At 42.7% G+C, this 13,949-nt stretch overlaps 1 protein-coding gene across 1 annotated transcript in view; it reads left to right on the top strand.

Moving 5' to 3' along the window:
• The window catches only part of CNTNAP2 (contactin associated protein 2), a 1,845,950-nt gene that overhangs the window by 1,679,192 nt on the left and 152,809 nt on the right, over window positions 1-13,949 (top strand). The window contains exon 18 of the mRNA XM_079786825.1: window positions 5,971-6,207. Within this exon, the coding sequence (XP_079642951.1) occupies window positions 5,971-6,207 (237 nt within the window). The remainder of the gene's footprint in view (window positions 1-5,970; window positions 6,208-13,949) is intronic.

Raw genomic sequence — 13,949 nt, 5'->3', positions numbered from 1 at the left:
ACCATTCTGAATTCCATTCTCTCAACATTGCTGGTACCCAACTGAGTGTATTTTATGTATGTCTGTTATATATTTGTTCAAATATATGTATGTTCTAGAAAATTCATAGTATTGCCCTTTTGTGTCATACTTTATTGTACTACAGCTCTCATTCTGTGTTTTACCCTTTCACTCAGCTTTGTGTTTTTTTAATATATTTTTATTGATCTCAGAGAGGAAGGGTGGGAGAGAGAAACATCAGCGATGAAAGAAAAAATTCCTCTGGGTCATGATTTTGCCCTTTTGTTTAATTTAATACCTGATTATGTTGCCTCAATCTCCTGTGCAATCTCCTGTGCACTTGATGGTGTATCATTCATTATGGGTAGTTACAGAATTTTCATAATTAATCTGTAATTGCAATACTTGCATAGCATTTCCCATGAAAAATGATTTACAAATTAAACCCAATCTCACCTTACATAATTATCACAGGTCTGACTCTGACAAATGTCTGTGAAGCCCTTGTGTGATGGGGCTCTCTCTAATGACAATGTGTTGATTTTCTAATCAACAAAGGTTAAGTAGCATTTTTGCTTGCAGACCTACAGTTTAAACTTAGGACATTTGTCATCAAGAAAGATTTCTGTAGAGCACATGAGTTAAACTCAAATAATTATCAGGAGTTCTAGTGCATTAACATCTTTTGCATAATATATAATGACCATTTTCAGCACACAAAAATTTTTCTTCATATGGACTAAATCAGTTAAAGTACTTTCCAGCTCACTGACCAATTTAATAAATCAGAGGCCATCTAAATAAGAAAAGAGCATTTATTCAGTTTTTCTTTCAAGAGAAATGACATCCCATTTATCTGCTTTATAAATTAAAAAGAGAGAGTACAGCCAAAACTGGTTTGGCTCAGTGGATAGAGCGTCGGTCTGCGGACTGAAAGGTCCCAGGTTCGATTCCGGTCAAGGGCATGTACATTGGTTGGGGGCACGTCCCCAGTGGGGGATGTGCAGGAGGCAGCTGGTCGATGTTTCTCTCTCATCAATGTTTCTAGCTTTCTATCCCTCTCCCTTCCACTCTGTAAAAAAAATCAATAAAATATATTTTTTTTAAAAAGAGAGAGAGTACAAAACTTTATTTAATGGAGGCAACAAATACAAATTAGACTACAGTCATCTGTTATGGTCAGTTAAGAGAAGGAAGAGGGGAAGTCAGGCAGCAGTGCACTGAAGGAAAAGGAAGAGGAGGAAATTTAGGGCAAATTGAGAGTAATTTTCTCAAATATAGAGATGGAGACATAAAAGTACAGAGGGAGAGGTTGTACATCACAGAGCAACTTAGAGCTGGAAGGAATCAGAGACATCACCTAGTTCAACCTCCTTTTTTATGGATAGGAAAAATTGATGCTGAGAAGAGACTAAGAGGTTTGATGAAAGCCACACAGCTAACCCAAAACAATCAACAGTCCTGATGGGGAGAAAGAGGCAGGAAGAATGACTGACAAATGCAAAAGCTCAGAAAGACCCAGGACCAGCTCTCTGGTCAAAGGCAGAGAGGCAGAGAAACAGACAAGGCTGCCCCCTCTAACCCTTTATGGAATGAGGCCTACATACATGAAATATCTAAGTATTTGCCTTAATAAGAATAAAATTATGATCTAATTTTTATTTGCTCTGCCAATTGGCCCTTTTTTAATCTCTGATTTTTTTGTCATATTAACAGTTACTTAGAGTCTTTTAACAATCTCTTCTTCAAACTCTCAACTATTACTGAGACCCAATAAAGTGAATAATTTCCTAATTAAATACATCCCAGATAGATTGAAAGAGTAGAATGTTAAGAGAAATAAGATCATTAAAGTGCTGGAAGAAAATATAGTTGAATAATTATATTATTTTGGATTTGAGAAGTTTGTTCTAAGTCTAATACCAAAGGCAGAAATCATACACATAAAATAGATGGATGTAACTACATAAACATTCAAAACTTTCAAAGGAAAAAAGAAACATTATATACGTATTAACAGGCACAACTGGAAGAAGGTAGTTATTACATTTACAACAAAGAGTTACAACCCAAAATCTTCCGATATAATAAAGAGGTAATATGCAAATTAACCCTCACGCAATCACAAGATGGCTGTGCCCACAGCGGAGGCGGGGTTCCCATAATGAGCCATCAGCAGGGACTTGAGGCTGCATGGCGCCAGGCCGGGGCGGGGGACCTCTGGCCGTGCCACCCACCCAGTGGGGCTTGATGGGGGACCTCAAGGTGCGCCCTTCGCCCCGGGCTGGGGGACCTGAGGCCACGTTCCCCGCCCTGGCACCAGGCCAGGGGACCTGGGGGTGTCCCAGGGGACTTGAGGCTACGCCCCCCACCTGGCGTGCACCGGGAGACCTGAGGCTGTACCCCCTGCCCAGCGGGGCTTGACAGGGGACCTGAGGCTGCACCCCCCACCCAGTGAGGCTTGACGGGAGACCTGAGGCTGCACCCCTCACCCGGCGGGACTTGACGGGGGTGGGGCCAGCTGGATCTGGATCTTGCCCAATGGGGGTGGGGCCGGCCAGGTCTGGGTCTCGCACGATTTTGAGGTGCGCACAGGTGGGCGGGGACTTGACTCTAGGTCCTGTGGCACGCCCCAGACTCTGACAGGAGGAAGATTTTCATATACATTTTACTAATTTTCTTTCATCTCTGACACTTCTATTATAGAGAAAGGGCAAATCGCAATATTAAAATATTTCCTCTAATTCCCTTTTAATGTGCACGAATTTCGTGCACTGGGCCACTAGTATGATTATAAATGAATAAGAAATAGGACTTCTCCTCCCCCCCAAGAAGAAAGAAAATATAAGAATTGGTAACACACAAAAATCATCTAAATCACAGTATTTGAAGCAATGAACTCTTTTCCCCTTGACCTATAAATTCAAAAGGCTCCTGCCTAATATTAGACTTGGTGTGAAGAAGGTGGGCATGTCATACTCAGTGGGTGAAATACAAATTATTAACTTATTCTTAGAGGAAAATATATTTCCAATGCCTTTAAAGATGTAGCTCTGGCCGGGATTACTCAGTGGTTAGAGTGTCAGCCTGCCCACTGAAAGGTCAAGGGTTCAATTCCTGGTCAAGGGCACATCCCCCTGGGTTGTAAGTTCAATCCCCAGCTCCCAGTCAGAGCATGTGCAGGAGGCAACCAATCAATGTGTCTCTCTCACTTTGATGTTTCTATCTCTCTCCTCTCTGTCTCCTCTCTCTCTCTCTACCCCCGCTTTCCACTCTCTCTGAAAATCAATGGAAAAAATTATCCTTGGGTGAATATTAAAAAAATGATAATAATGAAAGTAAAATGTATATACCCTTGTGCCCAGCAATTACATAACTATAAGATTTAATTCTAAGTAAAAACTGGACAAGTGTACAAAGGTTCTTATAGGGATATTCATTACAGTATCATATAAAATGGAAATTGGTTGGTAGTCCAATGGTTGTGGAAGAGCAAACTAAGTTCTCACAGGGCGAGCTACTGTGCAGGCTTAAACAAGATGTTCTAGTTGCACATTGCTTAGAAAATGTTTTGTGATATATTGAGTGCAAAAAAGCATATTTCAAAACAATGTGTATATCATGATTGCATTTCTTCCTTTGCCTTATTTTTTACACATGTGTAAGCTCATAAATAAAAGTAGAAAAGGCTATTTGTTAAAGTGAAAGTTATATCTGAGTAGCATTACAGATTCTCTTTTTCATTTCACTTATCAGTATGTTTACAATTTCCACAGTGAAAAACTGTTACATTTGTAATAAGGGGGAAAGAGAGGGCGATATCTAAAAACAAGGATTTTTAAATTTTAGCATATTTTGATAGGATGTAGTGGTGAAAATTTAAATGGCAAAGCCTTAATTGGACAAAAAGCCCTTGGGAAACCCTCATTTCAAAAATAAAACCCATAGGGGCTAAAATTATAGAAGCCAAATTAAAAATTTAACACATAAAAGGTGACTAATTGATTGAAATTCTTCCAAATCATGGCAAAGGCCCCAATTCTCTACAGCACAGAGGTGTGGGGCTGAGCTGACCAGCAGATTGCAAAATGAGAAGTCCTTCCAAGTGGTTGTTCTTATAACTTCTTTGTCATCTACTATCCCATAGCTTTGATCAAAAAGGGCATTGGACTCCCTTCAATTAATCCAGTCTTCAAATATTTTCTTTAATAAATAATCCCTGGAGAATCATTATTCAAATCTATGAACTACCCAGTGAGAGAATGCTGGCCTTGGGTTTATAAAGATAATAGAGTGCTTTGTTTGTCGTTTCATGGCCGAGGATTTTCAGGTCCAAGAAAATGCTAGTCCGTCTCTGCGGCTAAGGCCCTGTCTGCTGAGTCTGCCACATTGTACACTTTTTCTCAACATATAGAACAAGTGATGGGAATCAAACCCCCAACCACCAACCTTCCCTGTCACAGTCCTACAGACCACTCCATCTTTGAAAACCTCCAAAACATATGGACATCTATGGGCACTGACCCTAACGCTCTTGTTCTGCATCAGATGGTCAATACCAAACAGAGTATAAGACCGTAGACAAAAGAATAAGGCAGATCCAACACAACGTGGCCACTTTGGAGCTTTGAGTCCTTGAGTAAACTTATGAATTTCTCTAAGCCTCAGTTTTCTCATCTGTACAATGGCTGTAGTGATAATAATGCCTACCTGGCATTGTGAGAACCAGGTGATTAACATATATAAGGCATGTGGGAGAGAACCTACTACATAGCCTCCAATAAAAGTGTAACTTTTATTTCATTAGCAGTATCTTTTTTCTAAATCTCATCACATATTTTGTTTAATAATTTTAACTACAATTCAGTTTATTTAATGTCCAGAAAAGTTGTTACTCTAAAATACAGGCATGTATATAAACTTGAGTTCCTCCCTTTGTACCAACTGCTTTAAAAAAAAGCATAGCTAAAGTCATTACAGACACAATTAAACCCACATTGATAAAATGCTCCAACAAATCCTTCTATGAAATTGGTTAGAAATATTTTAATATTTTCATGCTCATGGATCTCCATCTAACTCTGTAACTTACTCCAAAAATCACAATGAACTTGCTCTTTGTGCTGTATGTCTTGCAGTGACATTTAGACAAAAGCAATGAAATTTGACCTGACCTGGTAATAAATGTGGTATGGTTGACTTTTGTGAAAAATTATTAATTCTAACTTCCATCCGCTCCAGACAAGGACCTGGGAATCCTTACCGTGAACTCCGAAGCAAAGCATTCCATGAGACAACCACTTTTCAAATGGACTTATCCCTTCCAACTAATTGACTTCATAGCTACGTTAATATACTCATGTCTCTCTGCCTTTGTATATTTCTGTCAATAGGTAGTGGAACTGAAGGACATGAGATTAAAGAGCAAAAAACCCAGAGATTTCTATAAACTTCTTTTCTATAGGAATCTAGATAAGACTTCCAAAACAGCTTATATATTTTTTGTGTATCTCCAAACATTTTATTTCTGTAGCCAAATGATTGAATGATTGTATCTCAGAAGACAGCCTCTTTTAATTAGGCATTATAGCTTTAGGGAAGAAAGCATCTACTTTCTCTATTAAGCAAGACCCATTTAAAAGTGAGCATGCCAGCCTGGGCGGCTTGACTCAGTGGTTGCGCATCGACCTATGAGTCAGGGCACATGCCTGGGTTGCGGGCTCAATCCCCAGTGTGGGGCGTGCAGGAGTCAGCCAACCGATTCTCTCTCACCATTGATGTTTCTATCTCTCTCTCCCTCTCCATTCCTCTATGAAATCAATAAAAATATTTTTAAAAAAGAAGGAAAATGAGCATGCTAGCTGCGCTTGGCCATCTTATCTCTTTCCACAATTGTTCAAGGCATGATGAATGAAAACAGCTATAGCAGAGGTTCCTCCATCTGAGCTGCATGCCTTCTGTCATTCCCAGGTGGTGCTGGAGGTCAGCAGGGCTTCCTGGGCTGCATCCGCTCCCTGAGGATGAATGGGGTGACCCTGGATCTGGAAGAAAGAGCAAAGGTCACTTCCGGGTTCAAATCCGGGTGCTCGGGCCACTGCACCAGTTATGGGGCTAACTGTGAGAATGGAGGCAAATGTATAGAGAAATATCATGGTTACTCCTGTGACTGCTCCAACACGGCCTATGATGGAACATTTTGCAACAAAGGTAAGGCAGAACCAGTTTCCGGTCATGTTTACACATCTCTTTAAGCCTAAATCATCTGCATAATGATTTCTCAGCTGTACAAAGTGCACCTTTATTCTCAAAATGTCCAGAATTCTTCTCCCACCTTAGGTAGGGAGTCTCCATCAGTCCCTAATCTGATGTTTAATATGATGACATAAGAGATGCTTTGAGTGAGGTGTAGAATTCCCCCCAAATTCCAACAAACTGTGCACTGACTACATTACCAAGCAAATAGCTATGTCACACCTTAATGCTGAGTGACAGAGTAAGTGGCCTCTGAAAGGGGACTCAGGCCTGACGCTCCCACTTAGAGACATCAGAGGGGTCAACACATTGGATGGATGGGTTGCCAAAGGATTCAGTGAATGCAGCCCAGGGTCCTGACACCCATCCCACCCTCACCTCTGGTTGCTAAGAGACTGGATTCAAGCTGGACTTCCAAGAAAGCCCATTTGTCTGGTTACTGTCATTGTCATCATTGTGACTCTTACACAGGATCCTCTGTGGGTAGTTCTCTGCCTCAGTTGTACTGCAGGAAACCTGAGAGACCACGTCTAATTATTCAGCTCAGAGCATCTGTTATTACTTTTATTTTCAGTCTTGAGTGATTTCTTTTATCCCCAGGAAAGTCTGCAGAGCCAGTCAGCAGACTACAGGAGTCTGGTGCACATGCATGTTGTCATACACCTTGGGGTCCTGTGTGACCAGAAAAAATTCACTCAACTGAATGCAACCTGGGCTGCATTCCCTTCCCATAAGTAAGCAAGAGGGCTGGAGAGAAGCAGGCTGCCCCACTTCCTGAGCTACACCTGAAATGCATGTGAATCTCTCTTCTCTTTCTAAATGAATGTGCAGCCTTTGGGTAACATTTTCTGCACATGGTTGGTATGTCTCTTCATAAGAAGCTTTACATAAGCAGCCTATTCATACTCTTGGAAATACATACAGGGTGATTGTGTTGGCATTATTCACACATGATGCCACCCAGAAGGAGGAATTATTCCACAACATTCTCTGTACATCCAGGCTACTGTCTGGAGGTGCTGTCATATGAGCATACAGATGAGGTCAAACAGGGCTTGAAGAATGAGCACGAGACCACAGCTGAGGCGGGAAGGAACACCACCGCTGAATAATGCCACTACACGTTAATGGGGTGACTCCAGGGCGTCTTTCTGCTCAGGACCACATGGTTCCATGATTTTCCTGTGGCACACAATGGGACAGGTTTGCAGAGCACATTAATTTTGCAATTGTAGAAATGACAGTCTTGCAATTACTATCCGTTGTGCTTGATGCTAATTTAATGCAGTCATTCCATTGCCAAAGTGATGTCTGAATGCAGTCAAGTGAGCGCTAATGCCTGAGAGATTTCACTCATGAGTACCCATTGAAAGAAAATTGCAGGCCCCTTGTTTTTGGAGAGTTCGGTTATACATGGTAGTTCATACAAAACCTCTGGGGTTAATAGGCAATATTCACAAATAAGAAAGGCAGCTTTGCCCATATTGGAGATAAAGTCAAATGAAGCCTGTGGGTGTCCTTTGACCTTTTCTCAAAGGGTTTACACAAAAGACACCTAAGTATTCTTAGTGTCTGTTTAGCTGGAGGAGTTTACATTTGACTCAGTTAGTGGCTAGAGCCAAAAAAATTTAAAATAAAAAACTGCAGAACATATTTGGAAAGTATTTGTGGGCATGCTTCTGAGTCCAGACAAGTTTCTTCTTGACTTGGGAGAATGATGGTGCTGGTCAGAGGAATCTTGCCGCCTCCTGGGAAAGTGTTGTCTGAAGTAAGGCAAGCTCACTCATGGACAGGGATCTTCCCTCTCAAACCTCTAGCCACGTACCCCTCTGTTCTGGGCCACACCTCTCAGGTATCCTGGTGTTTACACAGCAACTTCTAGGACCACACCCTCACAGTGGGGCTGCAGCAAATAGCTTGGCTTCTAGAAAGAGCAGCCATAGTCACCCACCAACAAAAGAGCTCATGAAAGTCCTTGGCAGGCCTTCCTTTGATAGCACAAGTCTGTGCCTCTGAATGTGGAGTTAATGTTCACAGTATTTAGCTAAGTGAATAAAGCAGGTCCTAAAACCACATACAGCCTGATTTGTTTATACAAAATCACACACAGAAGCAAACTGAGAAAATACCCTGGCCGGTTTGGCTCAGTGGATAGAGCGTCGGCCTGGGGACTAAAGGGTCCTGAGTTCGATTCTGGTCAAGGGCACATGCCCGGACTGTGGGCTTGATCCCCAGTAGCGGGCATGCAGGAGGCAGCTGATCAATGACTCTCATCATTGATGTTTCTATCTCTCTCTCCCTCTCCCTTCCTCTCTGAGTCTTGTGTCCTGGAGTAGAGGATCTCTTTAGTGAGAGTCCTGCAAAGCACAGTATGTTGCCATTCAAAAGCTACCAGTCTGGCTCAGTTGGTTGGGCATTGTCCCATGCACCAAAGGGTTGCCTCTTCGATTCCCAGTCTGAGCACATGCCTGGGTTGAGGGCTTGATCCCCAGTGGGGGGCATTCAGCAGGCAGCCAATTGATGTTTTGCTTTCACATTGATGTTTCTTTCTTTCTCTCCCTCTCCCTTCCTCTCTTTCTAAAAATCAAAAATATTTTTCAGAGCCACCAGGAACAGTGCTCAGAACTTTTCTGTTCACATTGGTAGTGTTGTCATAACTGATAGCAGAGAGCTCTGCCTGCCCCCTATTTACATGAGCACTTGCCCACATCTCTGTATAGCAGTGACGTGCATTGTCTAGAAGCTCAATGATTCAAAGTTCAGCCTAGCCTGCAGACCTCAGAGCTACACTATTTTGTGGCCTGCTGCTGCAATCATAGTAGTCCAGCAGGTGAACGCTGTGGCCCTGGTTAAATCCATTCTGTGTCATGGAATCACCATGAATCTTTTGGCCCGGAACACCATTTATGGAACACCATTTATGCAGCAAGCACCCTTGAGATGAAGTCAGGGTGGAGTTGGAAGCATCCTCATGGGGTTATTATTGAGGTCTTTAGAAAATCATATTGGTTCCTTGAATACTTACAGAGTTCCAAGAAATAAAAAGTGACTGCTCTATTCTAGAAACCTCATCTATAATTTTCCCCTTTCTTCAAGTGGATAATGGTCTCTCTTCCCCTCCCACCCCCACATTAAGGATAATAACTCCAGTTCCCATTGATGAGTTCAGGTATTTCTCTTCTTTAATCTGAACGTAACCCAAATATTTGCACAAGTCTAGTGCTAGTCACTTCTTAGTTTTTAGAATCAGAGATTAATAAGGTTTTAAGTAAAATTCTTTCTAAAACTTTACTAATTGAAGTAATCTAATTTAAATCCCTTTTAAGTAGGTCTGTTTTAACCTGTTGCCTTTTATAATCCTCTCTAATAAAATGGTAATATGCAAATTAACCATCACTCCGCTACATAAGCCACGCCCACCAGCCAAGCCACACCCACCAGCCAATCAGGGTGAGTATGCAAATTAACCCCAATCCAAGATGGCTACAGCCACAGAGAGCAAGGTTTCCCAGGTAACAGAGGAAGCCAAGCTTTCCATAGCCGTTGCAGGCCTAAGCCTCCACTCAAGCTACAAAGTTTCAATTACAGAAGGTAAACAAATTCAAACAAATGGCGGCAGAATGGAGCTTGAGAGAGCAGGACAGGGTTGCCGGCGGCAACAGGGGAAGCAAAGCTTTCCGCACACCCTGGCCGGGCTCACCCGCTTAAGGCTACAAAGGTTCAATTGTAGAAGGAAAATAAATTCCAGATACCAGGGCCTCCCCTTGGGTTGTCAGGGGGCGTGGCCGGCCTGCAAACCACCACAAGTCCCTCGCTCAGGCCGCCCCACGCCCCAAGGAAACCCCACCCTGATCCGGGACACCCTTCAGGGCAAACCAGCTGGCCCCCACCCGTGCACCAGGCCTCTATCCTATCTAATAAAAGAGTAATATGCAGATTGATCATCACTGCAACACACAATATAGCTGCCCCCATGTGGTCAAAGATCCTGCCCCCATGTGGACACAAGATGGCCACCACAAGATGGCCAGCAGGAGAGGGCAGTTGGGAGGCACCCGTCCTGCAAGGGAGGGCAGTTGTGAGGGACCAGGCCTGCAAGGGAGGGCAGTTGAGAGGGACCAGGCTTGCAAGGGAGGGCAGTTGGAGGTGATCAACCCTGCAGGAGAGGGCAGTTAGGGGTGACCAGGCTGGCAGAGGAGGGAAGTTGGGGGCAAACAGGCTGGCAGGGGAGCAGTTAAGCATCAACCAGGCTGGCAGCGGAGTGGTTAGGGGGTGATCAGGCTGGCAGGCAGAAGCGGTTAGGGGCAATCAGGAAGGCAGGCAGGCAAGCAGTTGGGAGCCAGCAGTCCTGGATTGTGAGAGGGCAGTCGGACATCCCTCCAGGAGTCCCAGATTGGAAAGGGTACAGGCTGGGCTGAGGGACAACCCCCCACCGTGCACGAATTTCGTGCACCGGGCTTCTAGTTCCTTAATAAATGTCTCTTAAAATGGAATCTTGTAAATTCAGTTAAAAATATAAATGAAGTCCAACAAATCAAATTAAAACAGTAGACCAAGTTGTAAATTTCAAACAAGTTTATAGCCCCTCCCTCCTGTTAAATAAGGGAAAATGTTATCTCATGTGACTTTGTAAAGTGCCTACAGAATCATAAGCCACATGTGGTTATTACCATACTTCATAACGTCTTTAAAAATAACAAGGACTATTTCAAGCAGTTTTATTTCTATTCCTATAATGAATTAGTCATTGTTCAGACTTTCAGCTTTTGCCCTAACATTCAAATGTCATTGGGTTACTTATTTCAACAATTCTTCAATTACTCTTGAATTGTTAAGGATTTGTGAAGCTCTTTTTGTCAGAAAATCAAAGTATCTCATGGTTGAAATGACATTTTACTGAACACCTCCTTTTATGCCAGACACTAAACTAAGTATATTCACAATAGCTTACCTTATTTATTCATCACAGCAGTTTTGAGATGTAGGTGTTAGTACTCTGATTTTTGAAAATGAAGGAACTGAGACTTCTAAAAGGTTATTATCTGAAGACACATGGCTGGTCAATGACAGATTGGAATTGGAGCCCTAAGGCCCTGATTCCAAGCCTGGTGTTTTCTCTGCCATGTGCACACCAGGATCGCATACCTTTCATGACACAGTCACTGGGTGGGAGCCAAGTTGTGCTTGATAGAAGACTCGATAGCACATGGGGCAGCCTGCTCCAGATTCGGATGTGTCTGACACCTAGAGAGCTTCTCTTACCTTTCACCTTCATCTCCATTAAAGACGGAAAACGTCTTCAGGAAGACTCGGTGGATGTCAACTCTGGGTTCCAATCCCTGTGGGTTTAAGAACTCAGGGACATCCATGCACCTTCAGAACTCGGGTACATCCATGCATCCTAAGAACTCAGGGACATCCATGCATCCTCAGAACTCAGGGACATCCATGCATCCTCAGAACTCAGGGACATCCATGCAACCTCAGAACTCAGGAACATCTATGCAACCTCAGAACTCAGGGACATCCATGCACCTTCAGAACTCAGGGACATCCATGCAACCTAAGAACTCAGGGACATGCATGCACCTTCAGAACTCAGGGACATCCATGCAACCTAAGAACTCAGGGACATGCATGCACCTTCAAAACTCAGGACATCCATGCACCTTCAGAATCCCCAACTCCAGGGATATAAATAAAAGCACCTCACCTAAAGCTGATCAGTTCCACACTCTTTCCTTTGCTGAAGGCTTAGTGGACCCTAAAGCTGAGATGCTCAGGGACAAGATGACACGTGATCACAGACTCAACTGGCAGTGACCGTTCCCCCAACGGCCTCAGAAAGCCTTGAAATAATCAACTGTAAATAATGTGAAGTTTACAAAAATAATGCTATCTTTTCTCACATAGTACCTTCATGATTTCAGCTAAAACTCTATACATTTCTTTTCTTTCATGAATATAAAAGGAAGCAAAATAATGAATTGTTCAGGGTATTTTACTTTTAAAACTCTCACATTTTCAGCTTCACCAAAAGCGGGTCTGTTCACCACCATCCACATTGCACATGAGCACTTTATCCCGTCTACATGGCACCCTTTTCTTGGTGGTGGTCCTGTGTGTAATGGCACGTTAGTGATTCCATGGAAAGAGGCCAATACATCCTACACATTTGTCTCTCTTTCTGTACCATACATACCACCATGAAGGCTGAGTGTAGGACTAAGTCCCAAAAGTTCTGAATAATTTTCTACCTTTGCCTTTCTTCCCGAGGCTCTCTCTGTGTGGCTGAGTAAACACACACACACTCCACAGAAAAACAGAGCCAGAGTTGAATTGGACCTTTCTAACAATAGGTCAGAGATAACAAGCTATTTCTTTGTATTTTATGGCACATTCACATACCATAGCCATGATTTTATGTTAACAGTGGAGAAGAACTTTCACTACAAATATATAATGTGAGGACTGGAATGAGGGGCATGGACTGTCTAACCAAAGAAATTCTGATGTGAGAGAGCAGTCTAGACTGCTTTCTTTTTTTTTTTTTTTTTGTCTAAAGTTTTACATATGTCTTCTTTTTTCCCAATTGACCCCCCTCCAGCCATTCCCACCCCGGGCAAGCCCCCACCAACCCAGTGTCTGTGTCCATTGGTTATGCTAATATGCATGCTTACAAGTACTTTGGTTGCTCTCTAACCCCCACTCTCCTACCCTTTGTCTCTGGATCTATTCTTGTTCATCAATTTATGTTGATCATTATATCCCACTTATGAGTGAGATCATGTGATATTTATCTTTCTCCAACTGGCTTATTTCGCTTAGCATAATGCTCTCTAGTTCCATCCATGCTGTTGCAAATGGTAAAAGTCCCTTCTTTTTTATTGCGGCATAGTATTCCATTGGGTAGATGTACCAGTTTTTTAATCCACTCATCTGCTGATGGACACCTAGGCTGTTTCCAAATCTTAGCTATGGTAAATTGTGCTGCTATAAACATAGGGGTGCATATATCCTTTCTCATTGGTGTTTCTGGTTTCTTGGGATATATTCCTAGAAGTGGGATCACTGGGTCAAATGGGAGTTCCATTTTTAACTTTTGGAAGAAACTCCATACTGTCTTCCACAGTGGCTGCACCAGTCTGCATTCCCACCAGCAGTGCAGGAGGGTTCCTTTTTCTCCACATCCTGGCCAGCACTTGTCAATTGTTGATTTGTTGATGCTAGCCCTTCTGACAAGTGTGAGATGGTATCTCATTGTTGTTTTGATTTGCATCTCTCAGATGATTAGTGACTTTGAGCATGTTTTCATATGTCTCTGGGCCTTCTGTATGTCCTCTTTCGAAAAGGTTCTATTTAGATCCTTTGCCCATTTTTTGATTGGATCATTTATCTTCCTTTTTATATATATATATTTTTTATTGACTTTTTACAGAGAGGAAGGGAGAGGGATAGAGAGCTAGAAACATTAATGAGAGAGAAATATTGATCAGCTGCCTCCTGCACACCCCCCACCAGGGATGTGCCCGCAACCAATGTACGTGCCCTTGACCGGAATCGAACCCGGGACCCTTCAGTCCGAAGGCTGACGCTCTATCCACTGAGCCAAACCGGTTTCGGCTTATCTTCCTTTTGTTAAGTTGTGAGTTCTCTGTAAATTTTGCAGATTAAACCCTTATCAGAAATATCATGGG

This window comes from Cnephaeus nilssonii (genome assembly GCF_951640355.1).
Source record: "Cnephaeus nilssonii genome assembly, chromosome: 12".
NCBI lineage: Eukaryota > Metazoa > Chordata > Mammalia > Chiroptera > Vespertilionidae > Cnephaeus > Cnephaeus nilssonii.
Note: the sequence above shows the minus strand (reverse complement) of the source record. Positions and strands in the feature narration are given on the sequence as shown.